Genomic DNA, 26,193 nt, shown 5'->3' with positions numbered 1-26,193 from the left:
CACTTCTTAATTCAACAACAGCAAAACATTTCAGAAACTACATTTGTTGTCTATGAATGCATTAATACATCGAAGAAGCTGGACGTCGGCATGTCTGACATCAAGTAGCTTTTTGTTTGCTCAGAGCAGATTTAAGCTTATGTAACAGTTTGAAATGAAGGGAGCTGATAGACAGTCGCACTGCGGCCTAGTATCCACCAACCACAGTGAGAGGGACTGGGAGTGTGCTATCTGTAAAAACAAAATAGAAAACACCACAAACAAAAGAAACACAGACTAAATAATGTGCCAACTCCCAGGACACCAACTACTCCTGTGACCGGAGGCCACCACAAACCGCAGTACTAAAAAGAAAAAGACCTACTCTAAAACCAATAAATAAATGCTAAGAACAATGATTAAAAACTAAACTTAAACCTAAAATAAATGATAGCCAGCGCTGCCTGTCGAAACAAACACAGCACTATTAAAACTGACCCACGGTTAAAGGTGCAACATATGACATTCAGCCCCACTAGATGTCTCAGACCAAAACAAATGTGTGTGTCGTTTACTCAATACAGTTGGAAAAAAGGGAAAAAAAGAAAGCAGCTCCTGAACAGACAGCTCACAAAACTCAGTTTAAACTGTCAAACTAGGCAGTGCTGATCAAATATAGATCAAGATTCAGTTACTGAATTGGCTGTTTCTCACCTCAAATGTTTTCAGAAACATATATAACATAATATATATATATATACTGTACTGTTTAGCTGTAATATGTGAAATTTGTGACCTGGTCGCCATGTTGAAAACAGACACAGGAGGACATGGAGGGACTCACATGCACTAATATGCACATGCAGCTGGACCAGCTATCAAAACAAAGAACAGAGAGGCTCGGATTACAGCACACACACAGAGGGAGTGTGACTTCATTCTCTGCTCAGGTCGCCATTACTCCACTATATCTTCACATAGCAAATAGTTGTTTGCTGACATCTAGTGGGGCTGAATGTCATATAGTGCACCTTTAAAGGATATGTTCACAGTTTTCTCCATGCTACACTCACATGTACATAACATGCACTTCCTCCAACCTTCCAGCTCAGAGACTGGTGGTTTATTTCTTATAGAAGGAATAAATAATTACTGTAATTATGGTAAAAGTGTAACAATTCCCATATGATGGCACAACAAGATTGTTCATGTGCCTCCTGTGAAACATGAGGGCCAATCGGGAACTTGTCAGCTGTGTAATGTTGTGCGTGGCTAATGTTGGGGGAAAAGTTGACCTGGTCAAACTCCAAGATGAGGACAGAGTTTGTTTGCACGATGCTATTTGTCAATAATGGGACCTAAATCACTGATCACATTTAATTGCCCCATGTCTAGAGTATGTGGATCTATTCTGGCTTTGTGTTTGTGTTTTTGCTCAGTTTTTGATACAAGAGATGATGAAATAATCAGAATTAAATCTTTATAGATATTGTAAGGGAAGGTTATGTAAAGCACACGGTATATGCAGTCCTCACTCTTTCTGAGTGTGCACTGACAGTAGTGTTATGTAACACACAGAAACCTCATCCAGATGCCACATTTTACTTTTAATGGATTTTGGGGATCCTCAAGCCATATTGAAGTTTCATTTTGCAGTAAATGTTTTTGGATATTCGTGGTAAAATGAGTCCCTTTAGGGAATGTGAGGTGGTTGTCGTGAATGTAAATTTGAGCCCAGTCAATGGAAGTAAGAAAAAATTGCGCTGCTCATTGGGGATGAAAAGCCACCATCTTTCTCTTCTTTCAGGGAAAATCACGACACGGTAAAACAACTTGTGAAAGGGCTGCACTCCGGCAACAGTTTCTTACAGCCGTGTAAAACTACTGCACTCCATCCTTCAAGGGGCCCTCTGACAAGTTGACAACATGAAAAGACCAGTGTTGAGGTAGAAGAAACATGAAGGATACAATCAGCCAGTCCACAGCTCTGCTCACAGTATTTCCATCTTTGACTCCAACCATAACCATAAAAAACGTCACTCCTTTAACTTTGTTGCAGCTTGTATTGGCCAGTGTTTTGCAGAAATCACAGAAAGTTTGCTGGAAGTTACTTCTACAGTGTCAGCTACAGGAAAACATGAACGCCAAGAGACATTAAGTACAAATGGATTACATTTATGCAAAATGCAAGCATGCAAACGACATACATAAGCTTTATTTGCATAAATGAAAGGTGGTATCCACTGTGATTTATGAATCTGACAGTAAATTTGAAATTTATTCACTTCTCTTTAATGCAACAAAAAAGGAGTTGCTGTAGATAACAAGTCTAGTATGATAAATGACTTTAACAGGCTAAGTAGCTCTTTGTTTTCATATGATAGTGACAAACGTTAAAAATCTGTAATCCCTCTTGTCTCACTTTAAACCTCCTGCAAGATGAAAAAGGTGTTCTCTTCACATCTATAAAGACATCTGTGATACACACAAGTGGTTATGAGACCTAAAACACATAAACAACAGTTCATTGGAATACAAATTTGACTCGTGGTGTAACTTCAGGTGTCAGGATAGTCTTGAGGAGTAGGTGACAACGGTCCCTTGTTGACTCTATCGTTCTCCCTCCTTTAATCTGTGGCAGCCTCTTTCTCATCAGGACACAGGTCTGAAATAGAAAATCAACCTGATAAGTGCCAATAAGTTACCCACAATGGTTACTGCTGTGTGTGTAGTTGTGAAAAATCTCACCTGTGTGTCCTCCAAAGTGGAAGTCAGGGGCGAAGCCGAGGCACTCAGCTTGTTTCTTGAATTCCTCCAGATGAGCATCATCCAGTTTACCGGACTTTGCTGTAAGGCAGGGAGGAGGAGGGAAAAATTAATGTTACCTCAGTCAAAAACTATGTAAAATACAAAAGCACGGTTTTCACATGGGTGTGCAGATAAGACACTCACTGAAGAGGAAGAGGTTTTTGCTTTTTTGTGTTTCCCCAGTGGTGGAAAGTGACTCAGCGTGGTCTGACCAGACCATGCAGTCAGGACAGGTCTTCAGATTAATCCCAGTATGTTCATGACTGGTGATGTTAAAAGTAACTATGAGATATAAACAGAGGTTTAACATATTGTTATGCACTCAGAACGTTGCTTGTAATTGTTATTTAAAGCACATAAAATGATATGCATCAAAATCTACTTACATGTAACCGTGGTGCCGTTCACTGTGTAAGTGGAATTGACGGTCCCATGAACACATTTTTCACCTCTTGTAAGGACAAATAAAAAAGAAAATTAGCACATGAGAACTTTTGTGAATTTCACCAGTTACTTCGTGGCACTGCCTTAAAGGTAAAATCCATTTTCAAAAGATCAACAATTACACTTTGTCTGCCCAGGTGAGGGTCAAATCCTCACTGCCAGCGATGGGTGAGAGTTCAAGCCAAGAGTTGGTGATAGTTTTAAGTTCCTTCAGGCCGTCTTCAGTGGATGTTGTTCCAACATGGTATATCCATTTTCCATGAACCTAGACATAGATGTGCAAAATTAAAACCCATATTTAAAAAAATTTGCATGTAGGTGAAAAATTTCAGCAAACTAATCTTGGGGCAAAGAACTAAGACTCTTCCTCAGCTGCCCAAATGAACATTGACACGTTTTTCTTGCTGTAATCATTCGTCCTGTTCATACCGGCTGTTAAAAGATCCCTCCCTTCATAATGAACTCTCAATGTAAGTGATGGGGGACAAAATCTACAGCCCTCCTTCTGTGCAAAAATGTTTAAAATTTTAAATTTTATTTGAAGCTAATATGAGGCTTCAGACATACAAATGAGTCAAATCGAGTCAATATCTTTCGAAGTTATGTCTTTTTAGTGCCAAATGTCCTCTTTTTGTTACGGTCCACTGCAGCTGAACAGGAAAACACTGTCCGTCGAAACATAAAAATAGGATTTTTTACTAAAAAGACTGTAACTTTGGAGGACATCAACTTTAAGGAGGAACGATTACAGCGAGGAAAACCTATTTGTTCATATGGGCACCTGACTGTTGTTTTAGGATACACTTTGAGAATATACACATTTGATGCATATTTTTAGTCCATAGCCTTTCAAATTTCTTAAAAATGTTATAAGCATTTATTAAAGCAACACTTAGATCTGTTGATTCCTAACCACCCTGATAGTCTATAGTTTTAGGTGTTTTCAGTACTTTCTTCAGATATGAAATCAATCACAGTGAACTTTTAGTCACCTGTATTTTTGTATTTTGGTGTGTTCAAGTTCTTCTCCAACATGTGAGGCATCAAAGTTAGCTGTTAAACAGCAACCTCTCACATTCATATTTACCTCGAGCAGCTTGACTTTCTAAAAACATATCTGGTGGGTGGATGCAATGTTTTTTTTTTTTTTTTTTTTTTTTTTAACAGCTGGCTCTAAAACCCCAGATGTTGGAGCTTCATGAACACAACACCAAAATATTACCAAGCAATAAAAAATGTAAATTATAATTAAGCCAGGGAGATCCTTTAAAATAAAGAGAACTGGATGCTGCTTTACACTTGATGTAAACGCTGAGGACAACGTACCTGGCTTCGATCCTCCAGAGTTTTAGTCAGCTCCTCACAGTCTGGATCAGCCGCAGCAGCCAGAGAGGAGAGAGCCAGCAAAGCTAAACAAAACTGAACAGACATGATTAGAGGTCAAATGACAGCCAACTGGATACTGTACCTCAGCAAGAACAGGACTCCTACTGGGAGGCTATGCGTGATGACTGGCAGAGGGGAAGCTGCATAAATATAGGGGAGAGAGAGAGAGAGAGGGAGAGGGAGAGAGAGAGAGAGGGAGAGAGAGAGAGAGAGGGAGAGAGAAAGAGAGAGAGAGAGAGAGAGATTGGGGGTTGAATAGGGACATGGGAGGTGGAAGGACAACAGTGTGTTTGTTTTAATGGTTGTTATTGAGGTTACTGAAATGAGGCTCCCATAGAAATGGTGAGATTGTGTAATACATGGTCCAAAGAGATCAAAGAGTGTATGCACACAAGGAATTTTTGATACTGTTTTTCTTCAGATAACCTTCTCTATTTGCATTTGTTGCATAGGAGATAGTGATAGAGTGCATATATGATAAACGTTGCATGTATCTGTGTATAAAGAAAGGCAGGTTTTGTGTTTTTTTTTTTTGTGCTACATCATACTGCAGAGAGAAATAATGTGGTCTTCTTTGCGGTTCTGCCAGAGGCTCATTCACATTCCCTCCTACTGTCTTCTGTTGGGCAGGATGAATTATTCCTTGTGTGGGGGATCCGAGTCTCACTCTTTCTTTCTCAGTGTGTTGTGTGTTTGAGAACAGAAAGAGAGGGAGAAATGCACTCACGCAATATGCAATATAAAAGATCACATACTCTAAGGTATAAGGTATATACTACATGTTATATAATCTACAAGCAGAGTTGACAAATTGGCCTTGCACACTTACAGGGATGAGTAAAAAAAGTAAAATAAGAATTGCAGGGCTTGACTATGCTGAAGCTACATTCTTTTTCTTTATGGTTTAACCTGTAAGGAGGTGCCTGCTGCTGGGTTTAACAACATGCTTACAATACTGTATCTACTGTACAGTAAAGAGTGCTCTTATTTCACTATGAGTTAATATGCACCACCAAAGCTAGAAAAAAAAATTCTCCTATCTTTTACTGGATTCCAGCTACAGTGTAACTCAAATGATTCCCCCACTGATTTCTCCAGCTAATGTGATTTGTGCTCTCTCAATGGAAACGAGCCAGTAAAGCATGAGACAAGGGAAGACGAAAACTTGGGTACAGTATGGTGGTGTTTCTCTGAATAGAACATGTACCGAACTTAATATTTGTTCACTTTTATGCCCCTTGTGTTTTTAGTTCTTTTAAAAAAGAACTTTGATTTATCCAGGGAGACTTTGTTGAGAGCCAGGCTCTCTTTTACAGGAACACTCACACAGTTCACACCTGGAAGCTGCCCAGTTGCTGCCTGGCTAGCCACCAAGCAGCTCCATTGGAGCAGTTTTCTCTTTCCTTACCCAGATATATCAGGTGGTGTCAGGATGAATCTGAATAAATCCTTTTCACTTTATCCTGTTACTTTGGGTGATCAAACCGGCAAACTTCTTTTCACATGCTAATATGTAACGCATTGTTCCTTCAGTTAGTACAGAGTGGAATTCAAAAAGTAGTACACAAAAGTATACATTTGGCGGATCAGTGTCTTCGTTCTTAAGTGTCGTCACATTGGAGACACTGCTGTGCTTTTATATACAATACAAGGAGCAGATTGGACCAGAAGCATAACTCTGTGATAAAATCATTTTGTCTACAAACACACTTGAACACAATGTCAAACAGCTGCGTTCCCGTGTGTACACACAGTCTTCACAAATGAAAAGAGTTGACACGTTGACTAAGGGAAGAGAAGCTTTATACCAGCATATTCAAAACCCATGAAATACTTCTCTGTATATTTACAAAAACATAATACAAGAATAAAAAAGAGAAAATGAACACATCACAAATGGAGTCCCACGTACTGCCACAAAACAGAAAACATGATCCAATTTACAAATGCGTCTTCTTGTACTCCCACTTATGGCTTCAAACTAACACAAAAACAAATAAAAACATCATCTGTTCAGTCGTGATGGTGCATCATCAGTCCATCCCTCCCTTTTTGCTAGAATTCTCTCCAGATTTTTCTTTAAATAATAATAATAATATCAAATACACATACAAGACAGGGGAGCTACATTTGTGAGCTGTACACTTTGCAGTAAGGGAGGGGAAAGGAGAATGTTCACAGGCACATAGACCTTTTTGTACACGATGATCATACATCTTGGGCAGTGAAAAAAGTTTAAAACATTGATTAAAAACAAGCTTATTTTAGCTTTCTGTACCAACTAACATCTCATATCACACTGAGATCACAGTTTATCCGGATGACATTTAAGTATGAGTGACCAAAGTGACTTTATAAGCTTGTGTCGTACAGTTTACCGCTCATCTGTCTTTGATTTTTCTCTTACTTTGATAATTTAAGTCCGGAGAATGTTGGCAGCAGGAATTTAGATGTGCATTTGTTTAGCAAATGTGGCGCAAACTGATAAATCATACTGATCAAGGTTTAAAGTACTAGACTTGAGAGAGGCAACGGCAAACAAAACCAACCAATCATATGGCTACAGGTTCAGTGTCCCATTTTGTTAAACAACATGGTCACATAGTGTGTTTGTGTAGTTAACAGAAAGTAAAATTATCCAAAAAAACAACAAAAAAAACCAAGGGTTAACCTTTGCACATAGCTTTTTTTTAATCCTGACTGCCCTCAGCAAAGTGGCTGATCTGATATGATTTAAGCCTTGAACACAGCTCCTTCTTTTACTCAATAACCATTCAATGTGAAAATGCAAACACATATTTCAGGTTGAGCTGAGGACTTCCTGTAAATGATGTTTATAGACTGAAAAATGCTGACTTTGATCTGCACTTCATTTGCCTCAGCAGGCCTTGAAAACACATGATACAGCGTGAAAAGATGTTACTTGGGGTTAAATTTGATCTGTGTTATAAATCTGTCGTGTATTGTATTGAGGAAGAAAAAAAGCCATCTAAACAGACAGAACTGATACAAATAATCATAAGCGTTGTGTGTTTAAATTTGTGGAAAATAACATGTGCCATGGTAATACAGCAGACTGTAACTGACAGCGACATGGTAATCAAACAGGTATTTGCTGACCCCCGGAGGAAGAGAGGTCAAACAAATCTTAGCACCTCCCCTGAAATATACTGGATTTATGACCTGACCACATTTTATAATAGATCACTGAACTCTATGCACTTGATCAATGCTTGCACTATCACTGGTTGCACTTTATTGCTTACCAAATTTCCTAATCTTGTAAATATTTTTTGTATCATGAAATCCAATAAAAGATCTTTAAAAAAAAGATTTTACATTTCAACATCTGTGGCTGAACATCAAGATAGAAATAATAAAAAAAAAAAAGCTCAGACGGCAGGACAACTGATTCCCAGACCCATAATATAAAACATAAAACACAGTGTAAGTGGTGGTCTTAAAAGATCTAGACAACCACAATGTTGAAAAGACTTCACGCATATCTGCACAAGCCTCAAATAAACCTTATGGTAATATGATTGTGGCGTCTCTCCAATTCTCTTCCAGTAATGGATTAAGAAATTTGTCAAGAAAAGACAACAGATGTTCCATGTGACAAACCAGTTATATTAAATTTTTTTACCATCAATCAAAAAGTGTCTTTCAATCCTTGAGAATTTAAACTTTAGGATAAATAGGATACTGGCCTTTTGTTTTTGGGCATGAAATCCGTGATATGACATCAGTCTGTGACTGGAGCGTGTGCACAGTCTCTCTCACGCACACACACACACACACACACGTACGCACACACAGACACGCACACACACACTGTACACAAATATACCAGGGTTCAACCTCCAAGTGGTTTACATTTTGGTTCCTTTGTACAGTCTCATAGTTACAGAGGAAGAACTGATGAATGTAGCAGAGTCATCACTTAGAACGGGAGAAGAAACAGGTGAGAAGAGACATGGACAGAAACCATGGAGGGGAGGTGTGTGTGTGTGTGCGAGAGATGGGGGGGGAGGGCGGGGGGTTAGTAGAAGGACGGAGGCTGGGGCAGCTGTCCCGACTGGGCAGGTGGTGGTGGTGGTGGTGGTGGAGGAAGAGTCACTGGCCTACATGACATCACATCCTGTCTCTGCTTTTTACCAATCCACACCAGCTTACTGAGCGACTGACCAACCCACTTCCAGAGCCTTCACACGCTCATCGTCATGTTTGGAGAATACTGCAGAAAGACAGAGAGAGATGTATGTGTGTGTGAGAGAGAAGCATTTTCTTTTAGTTGTACATCAGTATCCTCAATTAGAATACCAAATTGCAAGGGATAAATAAGAAACGCTCTCAAGCATTAAAAGTTTTACCCTGTGGTGAACCTATTTTTGAGATCCTTCTAATAATTTCATGCAGATGATGACTCACACTTTCATTCTGAAAAGGGTTAAGGAAGTTTCCACCCATCTCTCCATCCTCTCTTGGGGTTCCCGGCTGGTTACTCATACTTAGGTTACCAGGAGAGTTCTGCACGAAGGTGAACACAGTAAGACGTAGCATAAACAGTGCTTGTGTGGATACATGTCTAAATTACAGGAATATTTTCTCTTACCTTGGGGAGACTGTCCATATCACCAGACCCTGAGAAGAACAAGTACATAAATAACACAAATCATCATAATCAATCAAACACTCACTGTACAGTCACTTCATTTTGCATACATTATCTTACAAATTAGGTAAAAAGATACACAGTCCAACACAGATATTTAGTGTCAATGCAGCAAACGTAAGCTGCTTGTTCCTGTACCTAATGATCCATTCATGTGATGAGGCTCCATTCCAGCCATTCCCCCCAAAGGACCATCGCCACCTGCACCCATAGGGAACTGACGAGAACATAGAACAGGGGACGATGATAGACAGGGAACAAAATCAACATTAAAGAATAAAATACATACAGAACAGTGCAAAACACAAACGATTTACAACCAATGATACAATAAAAGTGCCATAAAACAAAAGCAAAAAGCACCAGATCACTCACGACCACATGACTGATTCCTCTTTAAAAACTGTTTGAATTTGAGTTTAAAATGATCTCAGTCACGGTTCATTTTGAGTTCTGTGAGTAAGGAGCTCCACATGTTGATCCCCTGAACAGTAAGTACACTCAGACACAGTGATGTACAGACAGAAGAAAAGATAATGCCTCACGTTTGGTCGGCTTCCTCCTGGAGGAACTGTGTTTATCATAGTGTACATGTTGTCGCCGGAGTTAGTTGAATCTGACAAAAAAAATGGGAAAACAGAATAAGAGGACAAAAGAGCATAAATGTATGTATGTATACACACACACACACACACACTTTACCTGCTGGACTTGGCATTATTGGGGTCCCAGGTGGCCCCCCGCCTCCCGGAGGTCCCTGAAATTACAGTTTGGCTATTGTAAGATTTATTCATGAACGAATTAACTAAAGCCTGTTCAGCTGGTGACCACAAACAGTCTTAACTCAAACATACATACCACATAACTTCCTGGAGATGCAGAAGAATAAGGGGTCTACAAAAACACAGAATGAAATTTTTAAAAGAAACAAAATAACTGTTAAAACTTTCTGTCGGTTGTGTTTTGTTAGAGCACTTACAGAATTGGAGTTTGGAGGATTTGGCCAGGGTCTACCCCCACCAGGTCCCCTGAAATACACACACACAAACACACACTTTAGTTTTCTGCTTTTGGTGAGTTTCTTTGTTTCCAGTTCATTTGGGCTGAGTTGGCAACAACAAGGTCTTCTGTTGCCAGAGAGAGGTGATGGGAACAACAAGTAAAAAAAAAACCCACACACCAAAAAAAACCCACAAATAAAAACACAAAAAGAAGACAAAAAAAGAGGAAAGCTGGCACCCAGCTCCACTTTCAGATCCCCAAGAGCTAAGAACACACAGTAGAGTTGGAATTAAAAGGGACATAAAGGAATAGCTGACTGCATCTACTGTAGTGAGAGATTAAGGACATTTGCTGTTGATTGTTGTCTTTCTGAGTGAAGGAGATGTGGGATGTGCATTTACATTTTAAGAGAGAGACAGAGGAGGGAAAAGGAATATTTCTCTTCTTTTTTTCCCATTTTATCTGCACAAGTAGCCCTGTGCTAGTCACTGTATGCCTGCGTGTGTATGTGTGTGTAGAATACAGTAGGTAGAAACCACTCACATGTTCATGCCAGGCATCCCAGGACCAACCAGTGCATTCAGCGGTGGCCTCATCCCACCTCCGTAGCCCTGGAAAAAAAAAAAAAAAAAGCCAAAATGCTCTCGGTTATGTCAACAAGAGAGTAACTATCCACACATATCCACACAAATCATTTGCTCCTGTACCTGGGGCCCTAGTGGTACCATGCCTCTGGGTGGAGTCATCCGCTGCATTGGTCCTCCCATATTTGGATGTCCTGAAATACAGACAAACAGTCATATCGCAATCAGCTATTGGTTTGTTCCAGGATAGTGTAGAGTTTATTCTCTCACTGTGATTTATTACTGGGAAACTGTTATTTGATCACATGTGGCCTGTCTATTATCGTGAAACAACTTTTGTCACTGCCTGCTGAACTCTCTCTTCAAACAAGCACATTCGCTTTGTGTATTTTTGTGTATTACACCCTTTAGTAAGACACTGTAGTCTTTCAAAAGCCCAGGAGGAGATCAATTTCAGTTGCCTCAATTACACAATTTCTTCCGTCTTTCCTTCTAATGTCTAATTGAACAGTAACTGAACATCCTGAGTCTTTCATGCACAATTTATATGATGTGTGGAGGAGTGACTAGTTTGTGTAAATGTGGGTGTACGGATTATGACTATTTTAAAAAAAAGTATTATCAACAAATACCATGAAGAGACAAAACCAATAATGGATTTATCCTGCTAACAAGTACTGTCTGCTTCTTCTTATATCTCATCAAAATAGCAAAGTCGTGTATAAAACGTCGTCCCAGTGCATGCTCAGGGACCTCTGCTGTGACTCTCCAGAGACAGAAAAAATACAGTTGTTGAATTGTTTCAGCAGCCATATTAATAGTGATGAAGGAATATGTCAGGCAGTGCAATTGCACGGCTCTTTTAATGTGTTTTTTATAGTTTCTAGATATCATCATGAGCTCTAATAGGCTGAGACAGAAAATACTTGTTTGTTAGTTTTCATCTCTCTAAGGGTATATTATGATATCAAAACATAATATAATGCCAGAGCTATCTTTCATTGAAGCAGATGCTGACTGAGCACATAAAGTGTGCTGTATTTTCCCTGTGTTTGTGTGCACCACCAGTGTGTCTGCAGTATGTGTACCTTGCTGTCTTGTGGGGTCCATTCCACTGGGCAACATGGGCTGGCTACCTGGGACGCCTCCAAGTCCCTACAGAGAGGAGAGGATCCATCGTCAGAATTATCCTCAGTGTCACACAGATACTGCCCGCTTCCACTCTCCACAGTTATGTCTTCTGCCTGTAGGTGTCAGTGTGGCTCTTACCTGATTGGGTAATCTGAGGGGTGGTCTGGGTCCTCCAGGGTATCGAGGTGACATAAATGGCTGAAAAAAAAACCCCCAAAACAAACAAAAAAAACAAGCATAAATGCAGGTTGAATCAATCAGGGTTAGAAATACTGTGTGCACAATCTATCACATGCATGACAAAGACAGAGCCTCTAAAAACTTGCTCTTGTCATTCTATCAAAGGCTTCCATAACAAAGTACTACATCATGTTTTACTGAGAGGGGATTATCTTTACAGGAAATGTATTCAAATAGTATCTACATACTTCTTTCTGTATATAAAAAAGCAAATGTTCCACCTGTCAACCTCTGCAGAAATATATGTAATATAGGCTTATCTACAGTGCTGGTATTTTTTCATTCTCCAAAACAGGAAACCAACCAGGACTACTGTGTGTGTGTCTTTTATTGAGTTCTGGGCTCATTTTTCTTTAACAACAGTTCCATGACAGCAGAGCGGTGGAAGTCAACCACATTTTCATTGGACTGGATTTATGGAAAAAAGAATGAGAGAATAAAGGATGAGGTTTGTTGATAATGATGTCAGTCTGTGTGTTAACAGTGCAGAGTGTTGGCAGTATGTGTCAGTAGCTCTTCTGTTGCTGCGAGTGTGTTTCCACTTGTCCTCCCCGCAAGACAGTAGCAATGCTGTTGCCATGTCTGCTAAAATGATGCCACCGTGGTAAGAAGAGCCAGACTGTAGTTTTATGACATGCCACTAGAGAGCAATAGTTCACTTGTTTTGATCAGGGTCTTTTCTTTAATTACCCCTCTTCTCATCTCCCAGATGTGCTGAAAATCCATTTAAGGCAAACAGCTACAGTATTTTAGGTCTATTTAAGTACTATGCTGTGATGATTTAAACTCTTGTTCTCATATTAACAAATGCAAACAATTGAAGAAAGAGGGTTTGGGAACGAGTGAGTCAGTAAATGACTAATCTTGTAATTTGGATGAATGAATAAAATAAATAATGTTTAAAGCTAGTAAAAACCTGTGGATATATCTTTGCAGGCTTTGGATGTGCATTGTCTGTGACCTGAATTTATTTTGTGCAAATATTCTCTGATCCAGTCCACATGTGAAGAATTTATCTGGGACCTGAATCAAGAACTGGGATTCTGGTAGTTGTTGTGTTTTTTTTTTAACCTGTAAGTCTTGACAGGACCTTGTCTTCAAAGAACAATTGATCTTCAGAAGGAGATGGAAAGGGCTGTTTCGGACTCAAGTTTGAGTTTTTTGAAAGCGGAGCTGAGAAATGCCTATGAAGGTTATTGATCTGTGTGTCAGATGCGAGTGTCTGAGTTTGAGTGATAATGACAGTTAATCAATGTACAACTGGCAGAGTCCTTGTGATGGAGAACAGAGAATAATCTCTGGCGAAGTTTTCTTCTGAGAGATTTATTTCTCCTGTCAGACTCTTTTTTCTCTCAGATTTGAGAAAATGGTGCAACCACACACATAGATATATGCAGATTATAGACACACGGAAAGGTAGCCGTACATTAATAAATACAGTTAGGTTTGAGCGAGTGAGTTCTTTGAGGAGCAACTTCAAGAGTCCAATACTCTTATATATGAAAAAAGAGAAACACACCAACCCTCTGGGATGAAATATGGGCTATAATTTACCTAGTGTCCCATTTATCAAATACTATACGTGTGAGTGGCCTAAAGACCCAAAGAATCTTTTTCTGTTTGTGTGTGTGTGTGTGTGTGTGTGTGCGTGTGTGTGTGTGTGTGTGTGTTTGTGTGCACTTTATACCTGAAAGAATCCTGGAGGGACTGGCCCCACTGGCATGCCCTCTCCTGGGGGAAGGTTCCCAAGGACGGGGCTAGGAGCTGCTGCAGCACTCTGAAAGATGCAAAAACACACACGCACACACGCACACACACACACACACACATAGACAGACAGACAGACAGAAAGAGAGAGAGAGGGAGAGAGAGAGAGTAAATCTAACAACTCAAAATAGTCTGCAGAAACTTCAACACATCTTTGCTCAGCAGTGAAAGTAACTAAGTACATGTGTTCTAGTACTGTACTATCTTGTGCTGAATTTAAGCACAAATTTGAGGTACTTGAGTATTTCCATTTCATGCTACTTCATACTTCCACAAAAATCCAGAGGGAAATATTATACTCCACTACATCTATTTGTGGTGTGTAGTCCTGGTAACACGCACACACACACACACAAACAAAAAGAGCAATTCAAGGGTCTTCCCCCATCTCTTCCTTGCTGTCTCTCTCTCAGTGGGATATTTCCTCTTTCTGCAGATGCCCTGCCATGCTGGCCCAGTCCAGGTTTATTTTTATACCTTGTGTTTTTTGTTGTGCTTGTTCCAGACGGACGGCGCTGGTGCATTTCAGTACTGCCTCTGTCTGCTTCCTGTAGCATTGTACTACTAACTAACCCGGAGTTACCACCCAGCACCGGCCTCTTCCTCATCCTCATTAGGAATACATGAGACTGGAGACAACATGCGGCGTGGAAGAGTGTACATCCACACGTATGATAATGTGTGAACAGTGAGCACATAAAGCCAACAGAAGTCTGTGTCTGCGTGGATTTTTTTTTTCTTTTTTCCCAGTGTCTGCCCACTCTCTGTTCTATTTCTCTGATCTCCCCTCTCGCTTTCTCTCCCTCCCTCTCTGAAGGCATCGGCTGGGTGTAAAGAGCTCCGGTGAAATTCACCCACGGTCTCTGAAGTTTCCGCCAGCTGACTTTTTAGGTCAGACAGGAACAAGGTTTAATCAGAGCTGAGATAAAAGCAGACTGACGACACTCCTGTATCCTTCTCTGCTCTACCCCGCCACCGTCGCTATTCCCTGATCCTCCCTCATCTTCCTTTATATCTCCCAATTGTTAATGTTCAGCAACGGGGAACCGGATGCAGTGCAGCTTTTTTGATTCTGTATTCTGCTGCAAACAGAGCCTGTGTTTGTCTCAGCAGATGAATGTACAGATGGACACAGATGGACATTGTATCTGCATGGTTCAGTGGTGAGAGACTGGTTTTGCTTTGTTTGTGTGTTTGTGTTTGTCCGAGTGCACACTCATCATGCACAGCATCAAGTGTGTGATTTTGTTGTGAGTTTTCCCCCCCTTTCTTTCCCTCTGCCTTCTCGCACCCTGGATTACCCAGAATGCCTTTACTCACTGGCAGCCTGGAGGTCTGCTGAGTTTGCCTTCATGCTCAGAGAGGGAGAGGGAGGGAGAGAGGAGAAAAGAGGACAAAGCAGAGATTATGTGTGTATGTGTGTGTGTGTGTGTGACTACGTGAGTGTACTTCATGTTTGTTTGTGTGGGAAAAGGAGAGCTGGGGGAGGAAAAAAAAACCTACCTGACCTGCTGACAAAGCAGCATTTTCCAAATAAAGCAACAAGAAAAAAAAAAAAAAAAAAAGAAACAACACACCAGGGTATCTCCCTGCCCCAAAACCTGCAGCACCCTCCATCTATGGAAAACAAAAACACTAACTTCTCTGGTGCTGGCAGTCTCTCTTGATTATGACAAACCAGAAAATCTGAATGAATCACAAGTTGGAGGTCTCTGTGTTAAATTTGTGCAGCACTATAACACTAATATGAGACACTGATTTGTCATCATTTAAGTCCGACACTGTATCTTCACATCCAAAGAGATAATTGGTACTTTACAGTATATTAGCCAGCTGTAATGCTACTAATATACAACACTAATATTAAAGAAGTAATGTTACTAACTTGATTATTAGGGTGCATTTTAAAGTCCAGCCACAAAAAAACAAAAATTGACTTCTTGACTAAGTGTAGTTTTGCAGTATTTTTTCTGTTGATCAGCGGGCAATGTCCTTACAAAATGAATATATAAATGAAATGAAAATATACTGTATGTCCAACAATGTTGCAACCCTACTGCTTTGGGTTATATAAAAATTTGAGCTTGATAAATAAATCGGCAGGGCAATATTTTGGTCAATATTAGCTAATTACCATACCATATCTGCGTATGTGTCAGCCAATCAGTAGCAAGAAATTGCTGTACAGAGACAGTAAAGATATGTTTGAAGTAATTTAGAAACGTTATTGCAACGTTGTTACATAGTTTGTCCATCAGAGAGAAAGTTTATTCTTAACTGTTCAAAATATATATTGTGGTAACAACTCATAAAAAAATAAAATAAAATTGAGTCAGCCTGAAAAATGTTTGTCTAAATGTTTGCTTGTCTTATCTGTACATGCATATAGATAACAGCCAATATATAATTATAAGATTTTTTTTTTTTTTTTAGCTCCATATGAGCCTAAAAAATCCAGTATTGGTCAGGTGATAATAAAGTACACAGAGTCTGAGAGCTGTTTTTTAATCAAGCACTGAGAAAAGCATAAGGTCAGTCCAATTGGACTGATGGGTATGATGACTATATGAACAGGTTAGTCAGAGTGTTAAGTGGCAATCACCAGATAAAGCGTAATGATTTGTGGACCTAGTATTTTTACAGATACAGACTAATTTATTTCAATATTTGAAAAGAAAAAATGCTCATGACTCTGTCAGTAATTACCTTTATCTACTTTAATTACCTCTACTGACATGCGGATGGTGGTAGAGAATCAGTCCAGCAACGTTTAATGTTTATTCCATTAGTATTGACCTAGTATTACTCAGGTAACTGTCGATAAAAGTGAAATTAAACATGCTGATGTGCTAAGACCTTCACCTCAGCCATTCAAAAACTATGCCGTAGCTCACGGCTGCTGATAATCGTGTTGACAGTGAGATTGCAGGATTTCACCTGAAGCAATATAACCGGATCATTGTGGTGCCGGTAGCTCATGATAGCTGTAACAGTAGAAGCCGGCTGTTGGTTGTCATACTTACACTGCTGTGTAATACTAGATTTGACTCAATGAATTCCTTTTAAAGAAGTTCTGTTTAAATACCGATTCACAGCCAAGCTCAACATATTCAAGCACTTAACCTTTTTAAACATGAAAGGCACACAGATTGTTTCACGCTGTTAATGAGTCCATCATTTACACTTCTCGCACATCAGTGTTTACACTTTTCTGACAAGGCCCAGAGAGGGGAACAATGAGACACTGAGCTGGCGGCTGTACACATTAACATACTCTATCATAGTGTATTTTATTGTGTGAATGTAACCGTCAACAGTGTCTTGTGCAGTGAGTCTCAGTACATTACTGACTGAGAATTACTGACTATGAAACACAATTGAGAACAACTGATGATGTTAATGAACTTGAAACCTGGTGGAGTTTATTGTTGATTCATTTTGTGGACAAATGATAAGACCCTGACCAGATGACTGTGCTCTCCAGATGGAAGCATTCATCTACTGAGACTCGTTATGATCAAGGTGTTACAGTATGTGGCTCATTTTCCATCATCATCATCATTACCATGATCATCTTACATATGAAATTCTCACGTGGTAAATGAAAGCTAACTTGTTGTATGAATGGTGAAGTAGCAAAATAATTTCTTAGCATCTCTTTTGATCCTCTGTGAGCTTCTCCTCTGTGTCTGCTCTCTGTCCTTTTCTACTTTAGCCCTCTGGAAATGACACAATCGTTTCAGAGACACATCCTACCCCAACTTTAACATACTACGCCCCCTACATTTGTTGTTACAGTACTGGCGTTGTAACCACAAGGTGTTTGTGATGAAACCTGAAGCGGTGGAAAGGCCCCTGCATGTCCTCAGATGAACACCTGCATCTCCTGGCAAACTCATTTGTTGCATAAATTATTCAAACCGCCACCCTCTAGGAGAACGCTACAGTGTAGCAGACATACGCAACAAAACATACAGTAAAGCGCGCTGTAACATCACTGAATGAAACTAAGACAAAATGTCCAAAAAAAGGGGGTAAACACAAGAATCTACCATAATAATATACAAAGAAAGATGGTCGAAATTTGCAGTTAATGTATCATATGTCAACATCAAAAGGACTTTGCATCAGTTGGAGGTTAATTTAAGGTTTAGATGTGCAAGGGCTAAAACAAATTGGGGCTCGGACTTGCTGTGGGGATGAGTGGAATCTCTCCATCCTTTCTGATACGAGAACTACCATATAAACAAGGAAGTTTACCGATATATGACCATCCTGCTTTATTTGATCAAGCATTCTTTGCTTTGCTGAAATGAGAGCTGACTGATGTCTCTTTATTGAAACAACGATCTGTTGACTCATTGTTGACATTAAAATTTTGAGACAAAAAATGTGGCTGTAGATTGAAAACACTTACGTGAAGTTGATCACAACATGCGGTAGTTCCCTGAAGACAATACAAAAATGTGTTGAGGGAATTGTAGACATTTAAATCTAATGCAATTACACAAAGGCACGCTACTCTATAAACTAATCAGACTTTCTCCATACCACATTCACACTACACTAATCCCATCAGACTAAGGGCTCAGTAATACTTAATGAGATAACTCGCAAAGTCTTTCATCCCTATATGTTTACCGATTGTGTTCCACACTAATGCGCGTGTGTGTGTAATGCATACATACTTTGTGCGTGCGTGCGTGCATGTGTGTGTGTGTGTGTGTGAAGGTGGGGAGTCATTTTCTTTCAATACTTAGGAGACTGAGAGAAACTCAGAGATGCGTGAGTGGAATCTCAAAAGGCTGTCTGTGTTCTCTCTCTCTCTCTCTCTCTCTCTCTCTCACTGTCTCAACCTGCATCGGTCGCTGTCTGCTTTCTCCACCTCTCTGTCTCTCAGAGGCTTCTTACACAAATCAGCTCTGTCTCATTTTCTTTTTTTGTATCCATATGCTGCCCCATAACAATATGTTTTTTTAATCACGTCTGTAACTAGACTTGAAGGAGAAGGCCGGTGATATTCTATATTTTTCTTATTGTCAACAAATCCCATGAACAGATGAAAAACAATGATGAATTGATCCTACTGACGAGTAATGTCTGTGCAGACAAAGTCTGCTTATTCCTGCGCCACAGATGAGTGATTCACAACCTCTTTTGTCTCATCGTCCTCCACAGTTGTATCAGACGAACTCAAGTTCACCATCTGTTATGCTCTAAATACGTTCTTTTCAATGGATTTGGAGATGTCATTAACTCTATTGATTATATAAAAGTGGATATTGTTACTCTAACATTTGACACATGTGAATTGATTCTGTTTAAGTTGATTTGGCCCAGTTTACATTCATACTACAACCACATGGGAAAAGCATAATGTTTCATCCATTTATCCATTACATTTAACCATTTCATTTGCTTATCCATTCATTTTAGCTAAATATTTAAACAATTTATCTATTACATGCATACATACATTACATGCTAACTATTTTGACTTCTCTGCTTGCTGGCTAACTGGATTACATGCACTCTCAATTGCAACGGGCAGTGTTAATGTGTTGTAACCAAACAGTATTGGAAACACAAACAACACATGATTCATTCTGTTGTACTGTGGTTCATTTTGAGTCAACGACACACCACCCTGGAGCAGTACAATACTCACTAGCGCACCAAACGTGTGTTAATATTCTTGAAAATAATAGGAAAATATTCCTAAACAAATGCACTATTTAATCCTGTTGAGTTAACATTTGCTTTGGGTAGGGGATGGTTGTGGGGTGTGGAAGGGTTACCACCGAGTCTCAAGGCCACTCGCAGTACAACAGGATCTACGAATGACACACCACACAGGAAGGAACTCCGTCCCTCCTCCCTTCTCCCTCTTTCCCGCTCCCTCCATCCACTCAAATGCCATTAGTCCACTTCCTGAACGAGGGTGGGTGGGTGGGGGGGAATGGAAAGAAGAGATGCTACCAGTCTGCATGACACTCACATACACACACACACACAGTCACAAGCAACACACACACACACACACATCCACATGTGCACATTCAAGTGTGAGAGCGGAAACGCAATAAGAAGATTGATTTATGCATACTGTGTATCCACAGAATGTAACTTCGAAGTCTGTCAGTTACTGTCAAAGCATAACAACAGTACGTCTACAACTTACTGAGGGTTTTAACTAAAAACTTCTAGGCAGCAAAGAAGTGAGAAAGACAGAAAGAGAGAAGAAGAATTGTGTTCAGCAGCGTAGCAATGAGAATGGCTGTGCTCTGCTTTTAACCATGTATTATTCACAGTCTCCTGTGGCGACCAGAGACAGTTTAACACGGTCCGCTGTCCAGTCCTCTGCCAAACTCACTTTTCAATTTGAAGGCGGATAGGCTCAAAATCACCCTCTGGCATTCAAAGTTCCCTTTCTTAACCAAAACAAGCCATATGCTACACCAGTAAAACACAGCAGTGAGTGGAAAAATGTGTTCCTCCCCGCACTTCATCCCAGGTCTCCGCTGTTTAACAACGAGATCTAGCTGAGCTCAAGCTGCTAAGAAAATGAAAAAACTATTAAGTGAGTACATCCATGTGTTTGTTAATTGTATGTTAACATGGGACAAACTCAGGTTGCCTTGGAGGGAAATTCGGATTTCATACAAGCTCAGTTCTATTTTTGTAGTTTTGGCAGTCATTCCTGTTGATAATTAATAACCAAATAAAAAGGATATGTGTGGTGATATACTGTATTTTTCCTTATTTAAAACATGTCCTATGCAAAGACCAAAACTATAAAATTAGCAGGTTCCACATTCACTGTCTTGCTGCCATAAATACCTTCTGGAGAACCAAATCTGTAGCTGAAAATAGTCCCCTACAAATGCACTATTTACTCCTTTTTTAATTAAGGTTTGCTATACATACAGCTGTTTTACAAAACCAGCCTTCTTAAAAATGAAAGCATAAATTCGTATTCCATTTCTGAAGGAAGTCGAAAAGTAAAGAGAAACGGAATAATGCATTGTTGTTTTTTTGTCTTTTTATCGAATTTGTTGACAATAACATTATTAGCCTTATCCTTTAATTGCTCAGTTCTGGGAAGGGGGTGACATCACCAAAAAGAGGTCAGATGGAGCGAGGAACATGGGCAGTCAAACAGTCGTAGTACTCAGATGAGTATCATGCTATTATAACCAATAGAAAGAAAAATAAACCCAAGTTGTAATAAACCAGGACTTTCTTTGACAAAAATAAGAGAATCAATCTGCACAATATCTTTGGCTCTCGCTGTTCCCTCACCATCTTTTCAATCTTTACCACCTTCAGCAGCATGATATAACCTGACGTGCCAGTTTCTTACACAGAATCATCTGAGAAAACGTCCTTGGAAACTGTTTGGAAAAGGGCAGGAACTTTAAAAAACATCTTGCGAGGCAGCTGGATTCACAAGATCACACGAGAATCCTCGTTGGATGCTTATTGGGCCGACAGAAACGCATAACTTGGAGCCTGAAGAGATGGATTCCTGTGTGATTTTGCGATGTTGTGATCTCGCAAATCCAGCTGCCTCGCAAGGTAAAGCACATTATCCTGTACAACAGAAATCCAATGCAGCAGACACTCTCTAGTGTAACATTATGTCTGATTACCAGGTAAAATGGCAGCACAATGTGTCTCACTAGGTTATTACAGGTAGGGTGGTAGGATGACAGTGACGGGGGGGGGTTGGCCGTGTTTCCTATTATCACTGATGTCATTATCGACCCTTGTAAACATCTCTGGGCTGTGAGGAGCTGTATAATATGTGAGGTGGAGCTGTGGGCTGATGCACATGTCAGATACACATACAGAGCTGAAAATGATAGTCACTTTGGCACTGGAGAGCCACACTTCTCCCGCCACTATCTCTCTTGGTTCAACGACACTAGGGGAGATAAGGGAGATGGACTGAAGTGAGAGGAGAGGAAAGGGTAGAGAGACACAGAGGCAGATGTAAAAAGCCGCAGCTTGAGATGAAGAGGAGACTATGTCATGGTCTCCTCTTCACGGCAGATCGATACAAAGACAGAATATTGATTCCGCTGAAATCCACATATGCTGTGATATAGAACACTGAATCACTTCTTTTAAAATAGTTTATATGTTACAATCGCAGGGATCCGATGGTCAACTAGAAGAAGAAAAAATGAGAGTTGTCGATAAAAACGTCATTAATCCGAGCTGGTGAGAAGTCGCTTTCAGTGTCTCATCTTGCAGTCCTTATAGTGCAAGAAGGCCAGACATAAGAGACAGCACCAGATAAGGATATGGGTGTCTACAACAGCAAAAAACCACTGGGGTTAGTTGGGGTCAAAGAGATAACACGCCAGTCTGATCGTGTCAGCATTCTCGCTTTGCCCTCCTGCTCTCACTCCATAGTCCTGCTGCAACTTCTGTGTCTCAATCTCTGGATCATTCACTGTAATCCCTTTCTCACACACAACCTGCGAGGCTGCTGCTGTGTAAACCTTCGCAGCATTTCTATAGCTTTCTTCTCTTTTTCACACACAAAATGGTATCAAATGGGTCAGGTAAAACAGGCATACCTGTCAACATTGGGATTTGAAAATAAGGGAAATTTTCCGGTGCCCCGCCCCGAGCTGTCCCACCACCCCCCTACCAGAGTCCACATACGCCCTACATTTAGACAAGGGTACGCACAATGAATCCCAAAATCACCACCAGGCAACCACTTGCTTTAAGATATCAGTGCAACAAGGACTGGGTTAACTAGTTCCTACCTTAAGTAAATGACTACAATAAGGTGTTGAGAATCAGATACCTGATTGAAAGTGAAATGAACATCCCTGCATATAAATTCAGCACTTAAAAGTTTATTTATGTATTAAGCTGCTTAAATGATGATATGTACACATCACTTACACATTATATTACTGGCTGGAGACAATTGGAAAAAAAAATGGATTGACATTCACCATCCATACACCTTTGAGTTCTTCATCCTTTTTTATGGGCGGGTGCCATTATTTTTTACAATCTATGGCTTGAATGACTTCTTGTCACTAGATGTTACAGCTTATGTTCTACATACTGCCATCTGCTTTACCTGCAGGGAATGTATCTTACTGGCAACCTTTTTTTTTTTTTTTTTTCTTTTTTTAGAAAGGTTAAAAATACAGGAGATTTACGGGAAAATATCCCAGGAAAAACAGGAGGGTTGACAGGTCTGGACAGGGTGAGGCTGGATGTTGTTTTTTTTTTTTTTTTTTTTTTTTTTAAAAAAAAAAAGGTACACAGTGTCCTATGTCCAGACAAAAAATGTGCTAACATTGCCAGATTCAGATATCAAAACTCCAACTCTGACTATTTCTCTAAGACAGAAATATTCTTGAGGATTTCTATGAGAAGCATGTGCTCAGACAGCACTTTTACTCAGACTGTTACAGACACATAACACATGCTCCTGACTAAGAGCCTTATTTTCATAATCAATAATAACTGCAGCCAAACTAGAAATGACTCCTTTGTATCCCACAGCTGCGTTAGAGCTTCTTCTCATTCTTACACCTTCTTGTCTTCCTCTGCCCTCAGTTAACCTCTCCTCTCCACTCTGCGCCGTGCCCTCGTCTTTGCCCCTGCCCACTGCAGAGCAGCAAAGCGTGCATATGTCAACATCACATAAACACTCCACCTCAGCGTGTCAAAACATGCATGTGACATGACTCAGCGTAACGCAGCAGTGGAAAACACACTCCTCGGAGACCAGAGGGCTGAGCGCAACAGGCCGGCAAAAGAGGAAGGAAGACGATAAGAGACATAAAGAGGAATGCAGAAAGACTGAGAGCGGGGACAGAGATAAGCAGAGGCAATGAAGGAGAGGAAAGCTGCTGATGTGCAAAAGAGAGGATGAAGCAGCACGGAGAGTGAAGGGACAGGCAGCGGAGGGAAAAATAGAAAAGGTAGAACGAGTGATTGCAGTGTTCTCCTAGAGAAATGGAGAGAAGTAGAGTATCAGCAGCCCAGTTTAACACTGAAATTTCCCTTGTTGTTTTTCTAACAGTTGGAGATTGTGACAACAGTTTCCATCTCTGCTCAACCTATGGAAATTCCCATTCTTTTTCTCCCTTCACTCGGCTCGCTCTTCATTGCCATGGCAATGATGTTACAGTGAGTCACCTCCACATCTCCCTCCTCCTCAACACCGCCAAGGAACATGGGAGCGTGCGAGAGAGAGAGAGAGAGATAGAGAGAGAGAGAGACAGAGGAGGAGAAATGGCTCAGTTTCCCTGGAAACAGACTGGGGGTCTCCCCAACCCCCATTGGTTCTCAACTGGTTGGAATCAGCTTGTTACCCACAATGCTTGGAGCCAACAGGGTCTCTGTTTCTAGGTTGTCTCTGTCCTCTCTGTTTTTGCTCTTCATATGCATGCGCACACAAACACACTCACAGGCTTTGGTCAAAATTTAGGTTTGTATTTCATGTCACTGCACCAAGCAATTCATTCTCAGGTTTGTTTTATGCTAATCCATAATCAGATCATAAAGTAAAACTTCTAAGCCTCTTAAAGAGTTTTTTGTCATTATTACAGACAGGATTTTTCAGCATGTTTGTATCATTTCCTCATAAATTACAGTAATGTTTGACAACTGCAAGCCCATGGGGAAAAATATGCAATAGTTTAAGGAACTAACTAATAATCGGTTTATAATTTGTTCCAGTAAGAGGTAAAATTATCTTCAAAGGATTAAATGCAGCTGGTGTTACTGTAATTACAAAAATATGCAACAAAGTCTTGGACAAACCAGTTCTAGATGGTTCAATTAAGGCTGAAGGTTAGAGGAGGTTTGATTGGAGTTTGTTGGGAGGCAGCTCCGCCTGAAAAGACAACTTCAGGGGAAAGAAAGTCCCTCAGTCAATGAAGTAGCCGCAAGGAAGTTGGCTTGTTGAGGTTGAATATTGATTTTATTTGTTCTGAGCTCATGACTCTGAATTGGATTATTTTATGTAGAAAAGAGCAGTGATATATGGTACCTACTTTCAATTTGAGCATTTCTTATGAAAGAAATTGATTGGAGACAGAAAATTAGTTGATTAAACCTTTTAGATTTTTCACAAAAAAAAATCTTATGGACATATCAGCTAGCTGGTGGCACAGCAGAAAAGCATCTGGAGTGTCCAAAACGAAGAGGGTTTATCCTCTGGGGAGCATATATGTGCTCACTGAATTTGATGGTGATCTCATCATAATATTTTAATATTTCCTGGGTACAAGTAGAGATTTTAGCCAGAAAACGTCGCTCTGGACTAAAGTTTTTGACAGATGGACTCATTTTGCCATTCTTGCAGTGCTAGAGGGAAATTAAACATTAATAGTTAATAATTCCAACATCACAGCATTTTCTTTTGCAACTTTCTGTGAAGTACTGCGTGTTACTGGGTTATTAGGGTTGCAGAACATCAGAAAACAACCAAAGTGAATCATGGGTAAAGGCCCATCTTATAATGGTTGTACCAGGAAGACCGCAGACACTAGAAAACATGATAAATCCAAGGTCAAGTGTGTATATGAGTGTCCTTCTGTTTAGTGTAACAGCACACATCTAGTGTACTGTACTTTGTTTCTCATTGCATACACATATTTTTTTTTCACCGATATCAAACACTGAGTGCATCAGGATGTAAATGAATAAAGCTGTACTGTGTGTTATTACATGTTTATAAAAGTGTGTACCCTTCAGCTGTACAATACGTGACAGAATACGTGTGCTGATGTTAAATTGAGCAGTGTGAATACATTTCCATGCATGAGTGAGAGAGTATGAATGTAAGATCTGGCAGCCTGAGACGGAGCATTTTTTATCAAAGGGGGTTGCTCTTGGCACTGCCTCTTGATCTCTTCTTCCCCTCTAACTGCTGTGTGCCTGCTATCTCCCACAGTGATGCCACACAATGATAGCAGGCTCTCCTCACTATAATACTGGCCTGTAACACTTCTGCCTGTCAACTGTCTCCAGTTCATCCATCTGTCACCCTCTCTGATGAAAAAAAAATATCCAATTTTAAGTAATTTTGCCTTGTACAGACAGCCAGTGAGTTACAATGACAATTATTTCTTCTGCGCTTTTCCCAATTTATATTTTACAAACTTTCCCCAAGTAGCAATATCTTAAAAC

At 40.1% G+C, this 26,193-nt stretch overlaps 1 protein-coding gene across 2 annotated transcripts in view; it reads right to left on the bottom strand.

Annotated features, from left to right (window-relative positions):
- Positions 1–6,403: 6,403 nt before the first annotated feature.
- ssbp2a (single stranded DNA binding protein 2a) overlaps positions 6,404–26,193 on the bottom strand; it is a 54,205-nt gene continuing 34,415 nt past the window's right edge. For both annotated transcript variants that reach the window (XM_044369871.1, XM_044369880.1), the window contains exons 5-17: positions 13,937–14,026; positions 12,148–12,207; positions 11,967–12,033; positions 11,002–11,072; positions 10,838–10,905; positions 10,272–10,320; positions 10,151–10,186; positions 9,995–10,049; positions 9,838–9,908; positions 9,431–9,509; positions 9,233–9,261; positions 9,049–9,147; positions 6,404–8,854 (exon numbers count right to left, since the gene is read on the bottom strand). In XM_044369871.1, coding sequence (XP_044225806.1) covers positions 8,825–8,854; positions 9,049–9,147; positions 9,233–9,261; positions 9,431–9,509; positions 9,838–9,908; positions 9,995–10,049; positions 10,151–10,186; positions 10,272–10,320; positions 10,838–10,905; positions 11,002–11,072; positions 11,967–12,033; positions 12,148–12,207; positions 13,937–14,026 — 804 coding nt within the window. In that variant the 3' untranslated portion in view covers positions 6,404–8,824. The remainder of the gene's footprint in view (positions 8,855–9,048; positions 9,148–9,232; positions 9,262–9,430; positions 9,510–9,837; positions 9,909–9,994; positions 10,050–10,150; positions 10,187–10,271; positions 10,321–10,837; positions 10,906–11,001; positions 11,073–11,966; positions 12,034–12,147; positions 12,208–13,936; positions 14,027–26,193) is intronic.

This window comes from Thunnus albacares, chromosome 2 (genome assembly GCF_914725855.1).
Source record: "Thunnus albacares chromosome 2, fThuAlb1.1, whole genome shotgun sequence".
NCBI lineage: Eukaryota > Metazoa > Chordata > Actinopteri > Scombriformes > Scombridae > Thunnus > Thunnus albacares.
Note: the sequence above shows the minus strand (reverse complement) of the source record. Positions and strands in the feature narration are given on the sequence as shown.